The sequence below is a fragment of the Aspergillus affinis genome, assembly GCF_023601865.1.
Source record: "Aspergillus affinis strain CMG 70 chromosome Unknown NODE_32_length_299506_cov_85_929706, whole genome shotgun sequence".
In the NCBI taxonomy this organism is placed as follows: Eukaryota; Fungi; Ascomycota; class Eurotiomycetes; order Eurotiales; family Aspergillaceae; genus Aspergillus; species Aspergillus affinis.
The window spans coordinates 234,884-255,053 of NW_026515813.1; the positions used below are offsets into that span (position 1 = coordinate 234,884).

At 47.7% G+C, this 20,170-nt stretch overlaps 6 protein-coding genes across 6 annotated transcripts; 4 read left to right on the forward strand and 2 right to left on the reverse strand.

The window, feature by feature from the left end:
* Positions 1-58: 58 nt before the first annotated feature.
* KD926_006331 (glycine decarboxylase subunit H) lies at positions 59-761 on the reverse strand (the record flags this gene model as incomplete). The annotated part of the gene is made up of 3 exons (XM_053099315.1): positions 59-375; positions 467-529; positions 575-761. 3 exons carry the CDS (start codon positions 759-761, stop codon positions 59-61), a joined length of 567 nt encoding a protein of 188 aa, XP_052956975.1.
* Positions 762-1,048: 287 nt separating this feature from the next.
* Positions 1,049-1,598, forward strand: KD926_006332 (mitochondrial 37S ribosomal protein bS6m; the record flags this gene model as incomplete). The annotated part of the gene is made up of 3 exons (XM_053099316.1): positions 1,049-1,072; positions 1,135-1,166; positions 1,289-1,598. 3 exons carry the CDS (start codon positions 1,049-1,051, stop codon positions 1,596-1,598), a joined length of 366 nt encoding a protein of 121 aa, XP_052956976.1.
* Positions 1,599-2,307: 709 nt separating this feature from the next.
* On the forward strand, positions 2,308-3,468 carry KD926_006333 (acyl-CoA thioesterase; the record flags this gene model as incomplete). Its single annotated transcript, XM_053099317.1, has 2 exons — positions 2,308-2,547; positions 2,617-3,468. The coding sequence occupies 2 exons, from the start codon at positions 2,308-2,310 to the stop codon at positions 3,466-3,468; spliced, it is 1,092 nt and encodes a 363-aa protein (XP_052956977.1).
* A 154-nt stretch (positions 3,469-3,622) lies between these two features.
* Positions 3,623-4,083, reverse strand: KD926_006334 (putative quinol monooxygenase; the record flags this gene model as incomplete). Its single annotated transcript, XM_053099318.1, has 3 exons — positions 3,623-3,770; positions 3,838-3,950; positions 4,027-4,083. The coding sequence occupies 3 exons, from the start codon at positions 4,081-4,083 to the stop codon at positions 3,623-3,625; spliced, it is 318 nt and encodes a 105-aa protein (XP_052956978.1).
* Positions 4,084-5,511: 1,428 nt separating this feature from the next.
* KD926_006335 (uncharacterized protein) lies at positions 5,512-6,275 on the forward strand (the record flags this gene model as incomplete). Its single annotated transcript, XM_053099319.1, has 4 exons — positions 5,512-5,748; positions 5,819-5,857; positions 5,928-6,053; positions 6,129-6,275. The coding sequence occupies 4 exons, from the start codon at positions 5,512-5,514 to the stop codon at positions 6,273-6,275; spliced, it is 549 nt and encodes a 182-aa protein (XP_052956979.1).
* A 659-nt stretch (positions 6,276-6,934) lies between these two features.
* Positions 6,935-10,431, forward strand: KD926_006336 (GNAT family N-acetyltransferase; the record flags this gene model as incomplete). Its single annotated transcript, XM_053099320.1, has 5 exons — positions 6,935-7,048; positions 7,276-7,857; positions 8,982-9,040; positions 9,368-9,483; positions 9,710-10,431. The coding sequence occupies 5 exons, from the start codon at positions 6,935-6,937 to the stop codon at positions 10,429-10,431; spliced, it is 1,593 nt and encodes a 530-aa protein (XP_052956980.1).
* Between the last annotated feature and the right edge of the window lie 9,739 nt (positions 10,432-20,170).

The window sequence follows — 20,170 nt, forward strand, 5'->3', positions numbered from 1 at the left end:
CCAAGACGAGAAAAACCAAAAATCTTTCACAAAACACCGCTCAGCTCAAAGACACAATTTACTCCTCATCCAGAGACTCCTTGTAGGCCGCAGCATCCAGTAGGCCGTCCAGCTCGGCCGCGTCGCTGACCTCGATCTCGGCGATCCAGCCATCAGCCTCGGCGCTCTCGTTGATGGTCTTAGCCTTGTCCTCGAGGATGGAGTTACCCTTCACGACGGTACCCGAGACAGGGGACAGGACGTCGGAGGCAGACTTGACGGACTCGACGGCACCGACGGGCTCTCCGGCGCTGACCTCCAGGTCCTCCTGGGGCAGCTCGACGTAGACAACGTCACCCAGAGACTTAGCGGCGTATTCCGTGATACCGATCTTGGCTATTGATTACAAAAAAGACACAATTAATTAGTCTTCTGTGGTAAAAGGGAGGGGACCCATGTGTGCGAGAGAGGGGGAGGGAACACTCACCCGTCTTGCCGTTCTCGGCCAGCTCGATCCATTCGTGAGACTCGGTGTACTTCTTCACCTCCACTACAGCAAGGGGAAGGAACAATTAGCTTTCCAAATCATAGCGACAGGCCTCAATGGCCTTCTGAAGGGCGAATCGGGAGGGAATCGCACTGAACGGGCTCTGGGAGAAGCTCCTGATACTTCCCCGCGGGAAACCCATGGCGGGCGAAACCCTGCGGGCAGCGGCCAGCGGGAGCTTCTGGGAGAGGGCGCGCGAGGCGAAGGGACGGATGGAGCGGGCGACGGCAGACATTGCGATGGATGGGAGACGCGAAGGAATTAATGGGAGCAAGGAATTGGGAAAGGAAAGGAAAGAGGAGCGGAGAGAGAAAAGCGAGAGATTAAGTAGTTGTCGGAAGGAAGGGAAAGCAGGCATGACGGAAGACGAGGACGCTAAAAGGGCGACTGATAGCGGGTTTGCCAAGACCGGCCGATAAGGAGCCGTCGAACTCGAAGCGTCGGGAAAATCTCGTCGGTTTCCCCATCCTCCGTTCTTCTTCTCCGACGCCTTGTCCCTATCCCCACTTTCTCTCGCCCCCGATGCTCTACGAATTGATTGCTATTGTATGTGATCTTGTCTTTCATGTCCGGTGGTCTGATGTGCCGTACTAACCCCCCTCGATTAGGTCCGTCCGGGCAGTCTCAATGAGGTCCGAGAGTACGTGTTATGATTATCCTCTACCCCCGATCGATCGAGCGATTTCCTTCGTTGCACGGATCACGACAATCATCATTGACAAATGAATGCGGAAACTGATGGAAAACTGACGATGTGTATAGCATTGCCCGTAATGCTGGTGTTCAGGTCCTCCGATCCGGCGGCGTAATCCGCGGCTACAACAACTGGGGCACTTTCCGACTACCCAGGCCTACCACGAAACATCAGGCCAGATACACCGAAGGCCACCACTTCGTCATGCGCTTCGACGCCTCGGGCCCCATTCAGACCGCTGTCCGAAGAACCCTCGGTCTCGATCCTCGGATGATTCGATTCTCGGTGGTGAAGCTGGGCGACAAACTCGAGAACATCAAGGACGTGGAGGGCCATATCAAGTGGAACAACGCCCGCAACATCTCCGAATCTATCTAGGGGAACAAAAGCGATGATTATGAGATGAGATTGAAACGTGGGAGAGTCTTGAGAGGTCTCGCTAGGAGTGGTCCTTTTCGGTTGGGACATGGATGATGTATTATTCATTGTATTCTTTGGGCACGGGAGCCGTCATTTTGTACTATCATACCAGCATCGCAGGCGCACATATATACTGTTCTTTTTCTTTTCGGGAATTGTTTGCGCTCTCCAAATTTTGCAGCGGCGCGAGGAATCCCTTCCGGGCACGTGATCACGATCATCTGGATCCTCTGGACATTGAGATTCTCATGGACGGTGAAACGCAAGTCTCTGCTAGACCAGCGTAGATCAATTATAGCGTACCCTTTCAATGGGATTGACATAAGACATAAGGACCGCTAACTAGGGACTTGCCGCCACGCATCCGGTCAATGAACCGAGGTCGATTTCCCCCTCTCATGTCGGCTATAACTAGGAACATCACCCGAACTGAACCTCGCTGCATCGACTAAGCATCCCTGCATTTCAATCTGACCTGTTCGCTAATCATCTACCCATGGGATATCAAAGTCCTCTGTTACCACACATCCGATTACAATATCTCTCTCATCCAGGATCTCCGCATTTTCCGCGCCCCGGCAAAAAACCCGCGAACACTACCTACGTATTTCTATAGTACTATACATTGGACACCGGTCCCGTTGACAACAATAGCGATTAACCAACCATGGCGCCTAAGAATGACAAGCAAAAACTACGCACTTCACGCGATTTCGTGGGGCTAATGGCCCTGCGACAGCTCGACAGCCCCGAAACCACGGCAGAGCACCCCGAGAAAGTCGAGCGATTCCAGTCGCTATCTGTTCCCTATCCTCCGGCTGAGCGCGATTCAGCATTCGGAGGACACGTCTTCGCGCAGTCGGCCTTTGCCGCCTCCAAGACAGTGGACAAGGGGTTTCTGATTCATGTATGCTACGCTATAATTAAACCATGAAAGCCAGAAGGCAGTCCGTCAGTTGACTAACCCCATACTCAGGATGTAACAGGGACATTCATACTCCCCGGCCGACTAGACGTTCCGTACATATACACAGTGCGCCACCTCCGCGACGGCAAGATGTACTGCTCGCGAGCCATCGATGTGAGACAGGACGGCGCAATCTGCTTCTCCTGTCTCTGCTCGTTCAAGCGAGACGAGAGAGGCCCGACGTTTAGCCACCAGCCCACATCCGCGCAGGAGCGATACCGACACATCCTTGCCGCCAAACGGCCGGACGAGCAACCCGTCAGTCCCAGCGTCGACGTGGACTGGTGGATCGAGCTCGTGAAGAACGGAAACATCACGGAGTCTGAATTCCCCGGGCTGGACGTCCGCAAGGTCGATATGCAGGGCTACAATAGCTCGCTGGAGGTGAAGCAGAATCCCGAGAAGTATCGCCAGCTGCATCTCTACTCGCTTAAAGGCCAGCCGGAGGAACAGGGGGTGGTCATCAGTAGGGAGGAAATGCGAAGCCGAGAACAGTCGGCGGTATATGATAATCTCTACGCCTGTGCGCATATGTATGCGAGTGATCGGAATTCGCTGCTGCTGATTCCGCGTGCCCTCGGCCATACCCAATGGGTGGCTATGGCGAGCTTGACCATCATGGTTGTTTTCCACGAACATGGGGATGCGCTGCGGATGTTGGATTGGGAGGCAGCAGAGAGCCAAGAGAGTGGGGAGACAACGAAGAAATGGTTTGTACAGGAGGGCTGGACGCCACGCTCTGGCGAGAATCGGGCCATTCATGAGAGTTGGCTGTGGAGTCCGGATGGGAGGTTGCTGGCGACGAGTTACCAGGACAGTTTGCTGAGGCTGGCGAGGCCGGAGCCCCAGGGGAAGCTATGAGATATATCATGGGATTTGAAGGAAGCTATAGAATGAAAGCATATATAATGTCGATATTATACCACATCTATATCCAGATCAAGTTCACTATACACAGCATCCCCGTATCCATACCATCTTTTCCTTTCGCGTTTCTCCGAAGATCGAACAGAATCTACAATTTCGTCCGTCCCTCGAATCCACCAATCAGCCCGGCAGGCTTGATCTCCGGTTTCTGTGCCAAAGCACCTCCAATCGCCTTAGAGAATTGTTTGAACGCAGGCGACGAAGCGTGAGCCTTCAGGCTCTCTTCATCCTTATATCTATTTCTCATATGATCAGCCATATATTCACCACACGGAGACATAATCCAAAGAGCCAGACACTCACTTCTCAACAAAAACCAGCTCCTTCGATCCGCTAGGCTGCACGGCAAAGTAGATCTGGGTGCCTGACTCCTGAGTCTCGATGTACTGGACCAGAGTCTTGAAGGCTTCGACGACCTGTATGTGACAATTAACTTCTCGAGCCCTGAGCACATAGAGAAAAGACGGAGGGCATGAGAAAGTGTGTACACACCTGGTCGAATCTATCGGGCTGAGGAACCAGCTTCACGATACTGTAGATGGCGGGCATTTTCAACGGGCGGGGTTAGTCTGATCGTAGGCGTGGGTTCTGTCTGTCAAGATGCGGTTGGGGACTTGATGAATGAGAAGAGGGAACTGGTTTAGAGTATGGGAAATATGCCTATGAATGTTGATTGATATATGCGCGAGAATGACAGCTTCTCGGTAAGATTCGAAGTTCGATGTTGTGGAGCCGAAGATGCCGAGGATATAACTAACTATGGATTTAATGATTACTTCATTGGCGATCGCCTCATCAGAACACGACATCTTTTTTCCTGTTGTTTATCGGGGAACTATGTTTCCTTATATTTTTAGGATATTAAACTATGTTTGATGAAAATATCGAGGATATGTGGATGTTAGAGAGTTTGGTGAAATAGGCTCATGAACAGTTTAGGGGTCAAAATATTGTTTTGAGTAAACAAGGTACGTTGAGTGGTGTAAATAAGAAGTGTGATGAAGTCACCTGTCTAAGACTCGGGTATATATTTATTATTTGAAACTAGACTACTAATATTCGAATATAGAGTAGTCTGGTCCCAGTTCAGTCTTCTAATTACGGTTCTTTATTAACCCCGTTGTAATTTCTCTTGAGAGCCAAAAAAATTATCTATATATGACAATGAACTAGAGACTATATGACCGCTGCAAGAATGGGGTAAATTTTCTTTGAGCCAGCTGATCAGGGTATTTCAGCTGATGTAGAAGGACAAGAGGTAACTAAACCGGACTATTGATCCGAGCTGAACCGAGCGATCTACAGACTGTAGATCAGTACAGCCTTATTTTCTTTACTTATATTCAAGGTCACCAGATCTCCAAGTCTCAAGAGTATGTACAGTAAGAGGTTGGCTGATCAGCTCAATGAACCTTGTAGTTTCAGCTCTACGACACGAAGTGATAATTGACACCGACCATATCACGCCTAGGCGAACAAATAGTCTCCAAGAAAAACATTGGGAAAACCTAGTATTTAACTTTGACTTAATGCGCTTAATGTGATATTTTACTTCTCGGAGAAGAGGTTCTTGTAGACCTCCATTTTAGTATCCTTATGTTCAACTGAGATGCAGCTAGTCAATCGAGGTCTTTTAAAATTGCGGAGTATGTATGTACTTGATCTTTCAGCTGATGTACGTATGTTGATGTATGCAGTGTTCCTGGAGTCATCTATTGATTTTGTGTGCTGTGGAGATTAGTTCGACCATTGAGAAAGAAGTAGATGGTCTGTAAGCAGAGCAGCAGAACCATCACATTCAATAGTCTCTTTTTCCCTTGCATAGCACATTTCAGGTAGAAAGTACTTTACTTGTAGATCTCTGGATAAAGCGCCATGGGGCCTCTATAAATGAGGCCTTGCGTCGGTCTTTGAGACAATATCACACTCATCTTATCTCCATATCTCATTGCAATAACTACTATTATAGCTACCATAATGAAGTTCACTCAGATCCTCTTCACGTCCGCATTTGCAACCGCCTGCCTGGCCTTTGATACATCGGCCACAGAAGGCATCAAAGAAGACTATGATATCCTCGGAGAATGGAACTACGGCCTGCAGTCGGGTACCTTTGACTCGGACAATCTGGGCGAAGCTATGATCGCAGAAGCGGTGAAGTTGGTGGATCCTGTGAAAATCGAGGATGCCTTGAAGATCGAGTCTCAAAACAGTGTATGAAACACACTATGTCACCTGAACACCAAAAACCTGTGTGGAAACTAATGAAATGGTTGTCTTTCAGGCAGGAGAATGCTCTGCACTTGCCGAGGCTTCGGAAGGCGTAAGTCCTCTGTTCTCAATTCAACGTGAATGCAAGACCGACAGCTGACACGAACAATAATAATCTCAAGTTCGCTCACCGGCTCTCGGATCTGTTCCACAACATTGAGGACCCCAAGGTGCTATGTGAAGCCAGCTTCCAGAGCAAGATCGAGCAGTTCGGGAGCACTATCGTACTCCATCCTCATATCATCGAGGTAACTATTCCTTTCAACTATTCATATAGTTCAAACTTGTGTATCTAGCTGGAGACTGATCCACCATGTTTCTAGGTCGTGGAGGTAACCCTCAAGAGGGACTGCGATGCTGATGCCGATGACGTCAAAGCGGCTCTTGAGGCCTTCCCGCAGGCTTTCTCGAACTTTGATGCATTCCTCACAGCCCTGAGCGATGCCAATGCGACTTGTTCTGGCAACTAGTCTCAGACAAAATGAGCTAAATCTGATCCGTTCAGCGGATTTCAATTTCCAAACCGAATATGGCAGTCAGATTGATGGGTTGAATTCACGTGAAGGAACGGAACGTGTGATAGTTGGATGCCCTAGAATAACTGAATGAGTCCATCAAATGTTCAAGCTCCGAAAACCTCAAGTGAAAAGCGCATTGTCCATCTATAGACTAGAATCACTAGGCCGGGAACGTGATTTAGTAAATTCAGTCCTCGCTCATCGGATTAGATTTGCCCCCGAGTGCTTTGCAGATAAACTTTGAGTGCACCTGAGATAGGTAGTAGAAGCATAATCTCCGCTCTGGTGCCTGCCCTCTTGAGGACGGAAATAGACCAACAGAGGTTTTGATTAAATCAGGAAGATGTGTTACATTGAAAAGACAAAGGTAACAGAGGTTTCTGTTGCCTAAGGAAAACCAGGCATCACGTGGCGGTCACGGGTTGAAACGGGTTAAAGCAGCAGCATCCCCAGACGAAGCATTTTCTCATACATCCATCATCTCCATTCTCTCCGGTGGAGCTTCTCAAGTTTCATCTTCATCTTCGACTTAGTATCTTATCTCCGAAGTGTTTGGACTAGACCACGCTGTTGAATCCCCTTGCCTTGTTTGAAGTTTAAGCCCCAACAAAATGGCCATCGAAGTGGTTCCCCTTACGGAGGCAGATATTCCCGGAGCGATCGAGGTCATCCAGCAAGCATTTGCCGAAGACCCCTATTTTGAGTGGGTATTTGATGCCCCCAACGTAAGTCACATCCATCACCTTCCGGGCTCCGTCGACGGGCTCGACTCGACCTTCCGCTTTGATGCAGAATGCTCTCCGCGTGGGCGGGACCTAGTCCCTAAGCGAGGCCATGACTCGATAAGCGATCGCTTACAAGCACCATGCTAACATGATCGGCCATCTCATGGCGTCGATCGAACGTAACTCGATCTACGCTTATGAATGCCATGTGGCTGAGACGAATCTAGTTCAACAAACAACGAAATCACGACTCTCTCGCTGCCCGCTGCCTGTGGGGCATCAACAATGCCCTGTTCCATGTCGCTAAGGAGACTGATGCTCGTGTGAATGGAGAGGTAGTGGATCCCACTGATCAAAATAGTGCGAACACCGGTTCTTCGCGTATTGTGGGTGTCTCGTGTTGGTTGCCGCCCCATGCGTCTTCTGAACCGGAAAGCTGGTATAGTTGGTACCAAGGGTGGGTGCTCTTTTTCCGCCAGTTCATGAACAACTTGGTCCACTGGGGCCGCGGTGGTCTAATCTCGAGACGATACTGGATCTGGAAGGAACGTCAGGCAGAAGCTCAGAGCGCGATATGGGACGACCCCAAGGGATATTATTTCTGCAACATTGTGGCGGTCAAGCCCGATGCCCAGGGCGGCGGAATTGGAAGGAAATTGTTCGAGAAAGTGACCGAGCAGGCTGATCGTGAGGGCGTGAAGTCGTATCTGGAGAGTTCTCGGAACGAGCCTAACGTGCCAATCTATGAGAAAATGGGATTCGAAATGAAGCGGGTAATGGAATGCCGAGATGGGGATGATGCTTGCATGGTAAGTGGAGAACGATACCCGAACTCTTTTGCAAAGCTCTCTACTTACAAACTTTGCAGCTATACTGTATGGTCCGCGAGCCACGAACTCGGAAAGATTAATGGTTGTGAGTGGACGTAAATTTCTTTGTGACTGCCATTAAAGTCTTTGAAAATGAATTGACGTGATTGCTGGATTGTGTTTCTTTGTTCGGTCGATGCTTGATCACAAATTATGACTAGTCAGGACATAGACGCACTATGTAGATAAAACCGGATGGGCTTCCCCAAGAGAATCAAATTATTCAACACAATGAAACGCCTGACATCTAGTTAGAAAGTCAGAAAACAGTGTTCACCGCTAAGATGATATAGCATATGCAGAATGATCCCTGAAGCCGGACCAAACTGTCCTCCGAGAGCCGTCGTTTCCAAGCTCCCTGTTTGCATTTACGGCCCCAACCACGTTTCAGAAGGCGTTCTTAGCAAGAAGAAGGAAGAACTGCTGTCAGCCGGCGACATATCCATGTCTATCACTGACCACTACCAGTCACCGTCAAAGTCGGAAATATCTAAATGAAACCCGGGGTAAGGGATTGGATCCACTGAGGTGTCCACTGCTAGGACCTGCCATTTTGACCAGAATTTTGCAGTTTCAAATTCACTATCCCTCCAGGGACATCAACGGACCGACGTGCTCCATATCATATTACATTATAATAACTCCGTTCATTATGAGAGGGGAGTGGCCGATCATCACCAAGGTTTGGCCTAACTGCACACAATCCCTCCCATAAATCGCGTGAGTATGTACGCGAACGATAGTGCAAATCTAACACGTAATGGATTGATGATTTGACAAGACATATGTCAATCAACAAGGCGAAAAATTCTGCTTAGCGCGAACGAGAGACCAACGGTGCCAGTCAACCAGTTCGGCGTCGTCGTTTCACAACGTCGACATGCAGCACTAGTCGGGTAATGCGTGGGCCTTAGCAATGCGATGGATCAAAAAAGCGGCAGACCCGGCGTTTATGGTAGATTGTCGCGGATAAGGTTAAACGGAAGGCACGGAGCTTTCCCATGCTTTTCGATGTTTCAGGGGACCTCCTGACATGCTGAATTTAGAAGTTTCTGACATGACAGGTGGAATCGAAAGGCCTCGCATTGGTTCTCCTCGTCGGTCCTTACTACCGGTTGCCTGAGTAAGAACTCCGCAGTCTGTCGGTGCCTCAGTGCTATGATAATATAATAACAGGGAAAATGCCTGGGAGAACCTGGCGGCGGGTCGTTTCTCCCCCCAAAAAAATCCTTCTTTTATTGCCATATGGCATATACCTAACTTTATACACGCTCCTTGGAAATACCCTCAAAAACTAATTGACCACACCCACCTTTCTACACTCATTATATTGCCTTAATTCTAGTGTTTACTGTTTAATTGCCGACTCTGATTTATTATCCCCCCCCGATTATATTCGAATTAATTTAAACAAAGAGGAAGATCGTGACGAAACCATGCCTTAGCCTAGAACGATCATGACCCAACCGAACCAACAACTCTCCAACCTTCATTTCCGCTCCGACGCCTCGCAATCCAACTCTCTCTCCTCAGCGGGTAAAGTCGGTCTTATCCTTGGTTTAATTGGTAAGATGATCCTTTCTTTGCTCTTCCTCCAAACCTCCCGCCCTTCCGTGCTGGGAAAGGCAAGAGGGTCTCCACAAGAGACCATTCCATCCCATCCCATCCAATCCTCCCCCCATCAAAGAAATCAATCAAATGATCAGATCAAGTCAAAACCCGAATTTCGACCCCAGTGTCTTCTAAGCCAATGATCCTTGCTCACGTCCAACATCATTTCCAACACAAACAGCAGGGGTCACGTTGATCGTCCTCCTCGTCATTTACATTGTGCTGCGCCTGAAACGCGGGCCTGTCATCACGCTCAGTTCTTTTCTTCCTCATCCAAGTAGGAAGGCCGCTTCTCTCCGAAATCTCCCGTCCGACGATATCGAACGTGGACTCCGCTCCAGAGCAACGGATCGGAGCGCTTCACGGGCCACAACAACTCGGACGACTCGAACGACTCGAACGACGGAGAAAGACACCACCGGCGGTAGAGGAAGTGGAGGCGGTCGACGACAGACCAGCTCACCAGCTCATTCTCATTCGCAATCACATCGCAAGGTAGCACCTGGCTACCACCAACAGCATCACCACCACCTCTCCTCGCTGGACAAGGAGTTAGGACTCAAGAAGAAAAGCGCGGGCGGAGGCGGCAGCAGCGACCGCGGCTGGATGAACGTCATGACGCGCGACTTCCACGCCGATCCGCATGGACCAACGCCCACGAACCCCCTGAACACTAGCCGGGACTTGAATCACAATGTGACGGTAACAATGCCGGTCTCTGCGTATGCCCTGCCGCATGAGCGCATGAGGGACCCTGTTCGCGTGCCGCCACGTCCTGTCATCGCCAGCCCGGGCGTGCCGCCCAGCCCGGCGTTTAGTCGCTTGACGACGAGCACGGCGTCTTCGGCGGCGCTGCCGTCGGCCAGGTTCATGCCTGGGATGCGGAAGAGCGAGGAGGCTTGATTGTTTTTTTTTTTTGATTGTTTTTGGGTTTGCTCGATACTCTAGTTCTGTTGGAGCCGATGTCAATGGGATTGGAAGTGGTAGGGTACACAGAACTATCCTGGTATGTATGTAATATAGTCAGTACGTGGGGTATTTCAGAAAGTTGTCGTTAATCGTTTATTCCATTAATTGTATACTAGAATGGGAAGAATTCCAAATACCGGAGATGGAAATGAAGGCCTCGGGCAGTAAACACGGACATTGAATATGCGACCAACAAAGAAACACAACCGAGCCTCGAGCTACTCCGTAGGTAGATAAACGGAAAAATTTCCGTCAAAGAGACCCTTCCAAGGAATATACCCGAGGTTATTCTCACCAAGAACACCTCCCCAACGATGTTTCAGGAATTCCAAATCGACGACAGCAGGCCAAACAAGCAAGGAATACAGAGTACGGCAACCAATATAATAACGCAATCAACAACAGAGTCAGAACCAAGCAAACAACCGATCGTCTAATCCCGCCAATGGAAACCACCCCACCCCATCATGCCTTGAAACAATCTCATCCAAACACCACCATCTATCACTCAATCACATCCTACTTCGAGCCGACGGAACACTATGACCCTCCCGTCGTTTGGCCGTCAGAACGCCGATCTAAATAATCCTTGCTTAGGCCGTCACCACGGTTCCCTCTCTCGGGACTCGGTATGTGCCCTACCTAGACAAGCATGTATATCCATACGGGGTAAAGTCAACGAAAGAGGGGAGGGGAGGGGGGAGTTCGGGGTCCAGATCTTCTACCCAAAGTACAGTACATACATACCCACATTGCCTTGTTTAGGCCAAAGCCCCTGCACGTGCAGGTCCCTGGGTCTAGATTACCTAGTAGTAGTTAGTCGAAGGGCCAACATACACAGTGTACTATATGCACGGAGTACTAAAATAAGTAAGTCGGGACTTGCACAATGCAGGCTAGACGAGACGCGACGAGCCAGCCAGGATGGTGTATGTATGTACTGTACACTAAGCGTGGTGAGCAGCATTAGTTAGTAGCGCATTAGACTGACTGTCAGTGCGGCACGTGCCATATACCGACGGAAGCCATCTATATTATTCACTATCCCTGCCAACCTAGCTAAGAGGGTCAATTAAAAGAAATTGAAATGCCCAGTCTGTACAGATAACTAGGGAGAAACTACCTTAGCCCGCTTGATCCGTGCGTCCAAGGGGGGTTTGCAGGGGCCGCGATTGGCCGGGCCGAAGTTGCGAGTGGCTCCAATTAATTTAACCTGCATTTTGACAGGTCGGGAGTGGGGGGAAACACTCGTTGCAGGTGCATTTCATTTGCATTTCATATGAGGATTCGGTCTGGAGGGGTTGTTCGTTTATTATTTTGCGGTCATTCTATTGGTTCTGCGGTTTTTATTCATTTTATCTTGGTTTGTTTTGTTTTTGGTGCTGCGCTTCTACCTACTACCTACTAATGTATGTACTATACGTGTAATCGGTGACGCCGGAGGATCCTTGCTCTAGAGTACCGTGGTTTGGTTTGATTAAATTGATTAAATTGATTTCGATTTGATTAAGTGGTGGTTTGAGCCTACCAAGGTACGTTTTGTACGTACTACATGCTTACATAGCTTGGTGTTGTTGATCTTCACTCCATATGCTCTCAGACTTGAGTACTTGCATCGTGAACTGCCCGGCTTATGTGAGATGCAGCAGGACCCTTCAATTAGGGTTCGAACAGGTCGATAACCGACAGATAGAAGCGCACAATGTAAGATTCGAAAGAAAAAAAAAAATAGAACCAAGAACGGGATTAGTTCATTTCGGCATAATCCGATCTAGTATGGTCCCCGGAGATGAGTTACCTCTTTACCTATCCTGCAAGCCCGACGACGCCTAAGGTACGGTAGGTAGATACCTGGTCTTCCCATGGAAGTCCCCCCTGGGACCCGATTTCGCTACATGCCTATTATTTCCCCTCCAATCAGGCCACGTCATGTCCAAATCCTGGCCAACAACATCAGGACTTTCCCTGACTAGGCAAATTCTACCATCTAGGAGAATCCGTTCTATTCCCCACTAATGCCGAGATATCTGCACAAAGAAACAAAGAACTTGCCTCCACCTCCCGGCCAAGAGCTACGTATGCATCCGCCGGGATAGACCATGCGTTTCATCTAACCGACGGACATGCGAGAGTACGCAAAGCGGCCGTTCCGGCCAACCAAAATAGACGCTCACTTTCAGCCGAGACGGGTAATGGACGATCTTTTTTACCTGGGTAGAAACCGAGACCTGAGTATAGCCATCACCAGTCTCACAGCCTGTATACAGTAGAGGTGGCTATGTAGTGTAGACACAATTCAACCGCGTGTTCAAAGTGTCGCAAGGCTAGCAAACACCCAGATCCCAGATCTATACCCGCCGATCAACATTTCATCATTCTTGCATCATATCTCACCCGCCATCAGCGTGGCTGATTGATTTGATTGACGTGCCCACACCATAGGCTCCTGGCCCGGATCGACAACCCATCATATCATGCAACCCGATGCAATCAGGACAAATTCCCCGCCCGAAAAGGATCCCGATGTCCCAAAAAACGCATCGAATAATAACAGAACATCTATAGACCCCATCCGATTATCACCTTCCTCGGCACTCTCACGGCTAGCTAGTTAATTAGTTGATGAGTTGATTATTTATTGCGAAATGTTTCAATCTGCGACAATCCCAAAGCCAGCGTATGTACCTAGTTTAGCCCGCGGAAGGATTCAAATACCGTGTAGATGACTTTCCATGGCACTGACTCGAGACGTCCCTCACTGCCTTTTCGAGGGCGTCGTGCGCGCGCGCCCATATCCCGGTTCTGGTCGCTGAGTGGCTGCGTCATGTTGGGATTTGCATCACATTGGACCAGGACAGACGAATCGATAAATTGCAGTGGCGAGGTCTCGAGACGCGTCTCGAATCGAGTCAGTTTAAGTCTTGCGTTTGCTTTATTTGTTGGGGAATGTCGATGATGACAGGGATGGGGAAGTTGATTGGACGCATTACTTTCTACTATTTGCGGAGTACAAGAACTCCATACACCGATAGGTAGGTATACTTTATCTAGAAAAGAGCATATAATTACATACATACGTACATACATAAAACGTACAGCGAATAGTACACATACATCAAGCCTACCAGGCTCTCGATCCTCCAGGATTCCAATCCTTAATCCCATTCTACCAGGGTGGGCGTGATGAAAAAAAAGAAGGTTCAAACTCGGGGAATAAAAGTAACGGCCAATGCATATTCGCCGTTATTCCCCCGGTCCCTGTAATGATTTCATACCTGACTACAACAGCATGTTCCTACCTGATATCTGCGTTTACTTCGTAGGGTTACGAACCCAACAAGGACTACCAAGGTGATAGAGAGGGGGGAAGGATCGACAATAAACTACTTAGTAAAGTAGTATCTAGTTACTTAAATAGGCAATGGTTTGCCCATTCCTTGTCTTCCTTCCCATATGTGCTTTGACAATAGATATGATATTATCCAGTGTTCTGTCTTCCTTCGCTTCAGATGATCAATTTATTTTATGGAGAATGGTGGTGGTCTTGATCAACATCTACCTATCCTATCATGCAACACGGAAACCTACCAATTCAGGAAGTTAGGAAAGCATGTAACTATGTATAGTAGCCAACATTAAGCCCAAGCATAGGTAATAACGATAATCATGAAACCACCCCCGCCCAAAAAAAGGAACAAAGAAAGAATACGCCGGAGGGTGGGGGAGCAAGAGAGGGTAAAAAACGCCATTCCCGCCCCTTGACGTGTCTATCATCAACCATGGGTTGATCGTGACGTTTTGGTCCGCTTCTCCGGACTCGATCCATGGCACAGACGTATTGCTGAGCGGATAAGGTAGATAAGTGTAGCTTCGTAACCATGGTTGACTTAACCCCTCTTTCCTTGCTAAAATGAAGAATAATAAATAAGCAATAAAAAAAACCGTTGCGTATGGTGTAACTAATTAACAATGTGAACTCGGTAGGACGTTGAACCAGGGGGGATGGAGATTAAACCACCACCCCCTCCCCACCACCGCTGCAAGTGACTCCAGTCGAACAACATGATGTTCTCGGCATCAACGATTTTTTTCAATATATTATATATTGTTTTCTATGAGAGCCTGTCCTGTGGGTATTTCTAAACGATGGCAGGATTAATCTATTTACTCAATAGTTGCTGTAACCACCGAGTATATGGGGAACTGGGAGGTGGGTCATTAAACGGTCACTGATCACTCCATACAACGGAGTACGGGTACTCCGTTGTAGATGGTGACATGTGACTGGATGTTGAATACAAGTTGGACCTACTACCCACCTGGGAAGCGAGCACAAGCAGCATAGTGGACCGACAGACAATATTAAACTCCTGTCCTGCAGCCCAGACATGCAGATTCGGCCCGAGAGTGGGTGGGACCAGATAAAAAGAAAAGCAGGGGAAATTAGAACAAAAAGCAAAAAGGAATAGAAAGAAAAAAGAAAAGAAAAAAAAAGGGGATTAAAATTAGGATGGGAATCAATAAAAGCTGCTTTATCCAGAGTTACGATGGCTTCTAATTTGTAGCACAGGGGCCTCAAAATGATCACTCTTCGAGCAATGAGAATTCGCACGGCATTTGGTAAAGTTTTTTGTTGCAGCGTGGGTGACGAGCAGGGAATATTAGAATATAAAAAAAAAAAAAAAAAAAAAAAAAAAAAAACCTGATAAGATAGAAGACAAACATTGAATTTCCTGATTTCAATATGACTTACGCAGAATATCCTCCTGTCGGAACATCAATCACGATTGTTTAGTACTGTGCATACTCCGCCCCGTTTGAAGGAAGAGAGAGAGAAATGAATAAAAGAATAAACAAATTAAAAAAACTAAAATAAAGGAAATAAAACCCATCCACAAAAACGCCAAACTCGATCTCCACTCGGAAACGGACGGCCCCCCTCCCTTTCCCTTCCCCTTCCTCCCCTCTCATCAAAGCCATCATCATACCTCCCTCTCAGGCTCTCAGACTGTCTTCTCCCCGTTTTGCCGTTTCGACGGGCCAATGTCCACTCATACCATCACCAGTCACCACCCACTCCAGCGACTTAGCTCCTGTTCTTGACTCGTTAGCGTCGAATGGACTCCAGTCCGGAATTAATTCCTTCGACAGATTCCGTATGCATCCCGGACGGATGTGCATATTAGCCACCGTTTGTCATGGCTAGCGACAAAGCCACCACCTGGGCCCCTTTGTGTGTTTTCCAGGGAGGGGCTAGATAGCTCCTACTAGGTTAGGTAACTAGGTAGGGGCGTACTTATTTCATAGTTAGTAGTAGTACCTAGCTCACGGATGGATCTAGACGGGGCGGTTCTTTTTTTTGTTGCTGGGGGGTAAAGGTCTTCGTTTAATTCCGGGGAGGAGAGATAAAAGAGGGGCCCCGGCTAACTACATGCTTGGTACTTATGACTTATGAACATAGTAGGAATTCATTGGATCTCGTATGAGTACGAAGACACGCGCATACCTAGCTAGAGACATACTATTCTTACGCCGATAGTCCGACACACTTATCCACCGTGGGTAGATTCTATTTCTACGTAAATAGAGCGACGGGTAAGGCGATAAGACAGAAACCCTATTGACCAATTGATCCAAGCACCCAGGAAAGTCTAAAAGAAAAATCTGACACGATCAACGCAAATCCAGATCCGACAACCAATGAAGAAAATACGATTTAAATGAAAAGAGCGGGTAGAAGAATAAAAAAGAAAAAAGCCGGGAGAGAAAAAAAAGGCAACGAAAGATGGACAGACAAAAAGCGGGAACGGACAGCGCGCAGCAAACTAAGAAAACAATTAAAAATAAAAAGATAAACCAATAAACAAAAACGAGCCAAGGGAAAGTCAGGGATCCGATAATTAAACCATGAGTAACCAAAAGGACTAAAAATGACCTTTTTAGGCCCTAATCGCTTTGGAATTTCGGGAGACCCTCACGGTTCTCCGGTGCTAAACAACGCTCCGGCCTTTTGTCCAAGGGCCAAACTACTGCGGAAGTTCACTAATGAATTATCCTCCTTTCTCAGTAGTGTAGAAGATAATAAAAATTCCATCTTTCGGTCGGTCGCTCTAGAGCGGAAGAGCACAGACTTCATCTGGGCCTCCATAGATGCAGCACGAGAGGTTCTTGGTAGGCAACGGGCCTGCAGGCCATTGCGTCAACGGCCTTTCAAACCACCTTCTTTTCAGTCCCTCCGGTAGGTAACTAGATAACAACCTCACCTTGTTCAACCTACTCACTAAGCCTTCGGGCCTTCCCATCATCAGCGCATGGTCCGCTGTACAAAGGGTCAAGGCGTGCTTTTGGATTTTTTTTTTATTCTCATTGTTAGGTATTATCATTATTTTTTATTTCGCCTGTATCCGTACTGCAACTACTGTCCCCCCCCCCTCCCTCGTCCCCACCCAATCTTTTTCATGCCCTCTGTCAGTCAAATCACCTAGACATGTCTTCAGGACCAGCTGGGCCCATTTCTTTCTTTCGTGAAGAAGCGTCCGACATGTGATGCTGCTGCTATCTTCGGGAGTTCCGGATACAAACGGGACTGGTGGTTCCCCTCTTCTTCTTTTCTCAAACGTAGTTTCATATCGAAACATAAGGTACTCGAGGGTTCTAGGAGGGGAAAGTAAAAATCCGATCTATTTTGTTGAATGCCCGAGCCAACGCCGTCTGTACTCCGTGCGTAACCCCCATTCCGCAGGGAAAAGAGATGCTGGCTTTATGTCCACTTTTGCTCGGAATGCAATGGTATGTGGGGAAGGAATAAAAAACTAAAACGCAAATGCCGAAGAGAATAGAAAATACAGATAGAAAAAGAAGAGAAGAGAAACAAGATTCAAAATAAGCGAAAGAAATCAAAGAACCAAATAAAATAAAGAATTTAATGAAAATAAGACAGCCAAGAATAGAAAAAGAAATGATCAAGAGGGGCCAGCTTGTGTTCGGAAGAAGGAAAAAGAAAAGCCAGCCGTCCAATATCCAACATCCGAAGTATAATTCAAAGATCAACACAAAGAAAAAAAAAGTATAGAAACCAGAGCAAAGCCCACAAGTCGACTTTCGTTGGGAATCATCGTCCAGGTAATCGTTCCGAATTCGTTAATAAGGCCGTCAAGGTGATGATATCACCATACACTGTTGGCTTTGGTTGGAGATTGGGTGACAGTAGTCGGCCCATGCCGCGGAAAAGGATCTTCCTCTCCACTGCAGAAAGGAATTCGAAATGGGGACAATGCCGTTGATGCCACCCTAGCGACATAGGCGACATTTTCCAACGACAACGATGAATCGGTCGTGCGGGCTTTCGCCGCATCGCCCATCTTTAGATCCGTCTATAGAGGTGCGGATGAAATGTGTGCTGGGCTCGCGGCATGTGCTGTAGATGTAGTAATTTTTGAAATAGTTGCACATTGTCACCGTTATAGAGGCGCGCAAACGCTTTAGTGAAATTGAATAGTTCCGGCAAGAGATTAAAGTAGGATAAAATAAGAAACATCAAAGACGTTTGAAGGAACCAAGGGAGCGCAGCGGCAGGTGGGAATAAAATTAAGTTCGGTCCAAATGAAGATTCAAAATCGGCCGAAGACTAAAGTTTGTTTGGAGAGACCAGAAGTATGTATGGAAATAAATGCGCAGGCAGAGAGCCAATACACGAGCCAGATGAGGTCGAGGGGAAGAATGATTGATATATGTATGTACTCATGGCGGGCTGTTACAGAAGGGTGTTTGCCAGTTGGGAGCACCAGGGTTTGGGGCCCATCACAAGCCGGTTGCAGCAACAGCAAGGTTAGAGACAGGGGAGGTGGGAAATTTCAGACGATTCTTTTTTTTTTTTTTTTTTTTTTTTTTTTTTTTTTTTTTAATTTGACAAATTAATTTTCCGATTTTGTTCCGAGTTGTATAGAGAATAAAAAAAAAAGGCAAAAGAAAAACCGAAATAAAAATCACGGCAACGGTCGACGAACCCTTTCTTCATCTCTGTCTTTGACCCCTGTAGACATTGGGGGTCCGGCGTCATTGAGCGTCACTGGAACCACAACGGTCGAGACAAGGGAAGCGGGAAAAAAGGAAAATACAAAACATTAAAATAAAATAAAAAATTAAATGCCGCGGGTGCTAAAGCTGAAGGAACATCGGTGGGAAGGAGGGAGTGTCCCACCACCATTGTCAATAATACAGGATTGATCGGGTCAATGGGAGATCGACGCGGTCCCTCGCAGCCGTTGATGCTTTTTGACCTACACGTGGCGCTAACTGGGATCTTCATGCAGGAGGGAAATAGGTGATGCCATGGACGTGTTTAATACCGGGTCAGAATGTTAGGTACAGCTGATATACCTGCCGAAGTAGTCAACCGATCGAAGTGAACGAGTTTAAAACGCAAACAAATCGGGGGAACGGCAGGCTAGGTAGGAGTGAGGTAGCCACTGCCGATGTAACTGGCATGGCGCACAAGGTTGGGGAAAGGACGCCGACGTTGTCCGATCCGTTGGCTAGCATCACCAATCTTGATCGTTCCTGGGATGGGCTCGTAGATAAAAACGCGATTCAGTGGCATCCACTTAATCAAGGCATTGGCGGAATTTGTCCGGAACCCTTTGTCTTTAGCTTCGTTGGTTGGAGTCGGAGAACGAATGTCCGCTTTGACACAGGCGGGGACCAACAAATGGGAACCGGGGGGTTTGAGCCCATTGCCTTGCGCGCCAACATGTAACGTCACTTCGATTTGATTTTATTTGCTTTTATTATTTTTCAGTTCGGAATTTATTCAATCGTCTCGGGACCGAGATAGTCGAGTGAGTGTTCTGAAGAGCTAATGTAAGGTCCTGAACTGCTACTGCGGGTGATTGGTTCTGGCCCTGGATGTATGGAACCCTGTAACAACTAACAAGCGATGGAAAAAGATGGGAAGATATGAAAATTCCTCAGAATGGAAATTCCTCATTGGTTGTTTCTGGTACAAACCCTGGTATGTTCAGGCGGTCTCTATATTAATAGTATTGCCTTATATTGCAGCCTTCTGCGGACCAGATAGTATGGCCCCAACGCTTAGGGATTCGGGTAATAAGTTACTGGCTACTGCTACTTAGTCAGTTGGTCGGTACGGAGTAGGTACCTAGTAGTCAACCATAGCGCACGCAGTAAATGTTGATTCCAAATACATAGAAACCCTTGTGATTTTCTTTGTCTTCCTGACTCGATACCCCGTAGTATAAACTCGATGATTCCAGTTTCTCTTCCCCAGAGACACACTAGCGGGCTTTTGAACTAAAGTCTCCGTGGGTTCTTGAATCTTGATATCGCATACGTAAGACGCTAAACAGACCAAGGCGCGTCACGGCGCTAAGGAATGTGATGGAGTCCTACTAAACTCAATTAAAATGGTACTTCGGAGTAGAATAGTACTTGTACGGTATGTCTGGCCGCGGAGCGGATTCGGTTGTAGAGCGCACCAACTACCATGCCATGGTGCGACGTGTCCACTTGAATGGTGCCATATCAAGGAACGTTTCGGCGCATTACCGTTTCGACATGAACTTAGAATCGCGGTTACTGGAAAATTCGGAAAGTTTATCTTCAGGGCAGAAGGATTACTGATCGTACGAATCGGCTCCGGACTCGTCGAGCAATC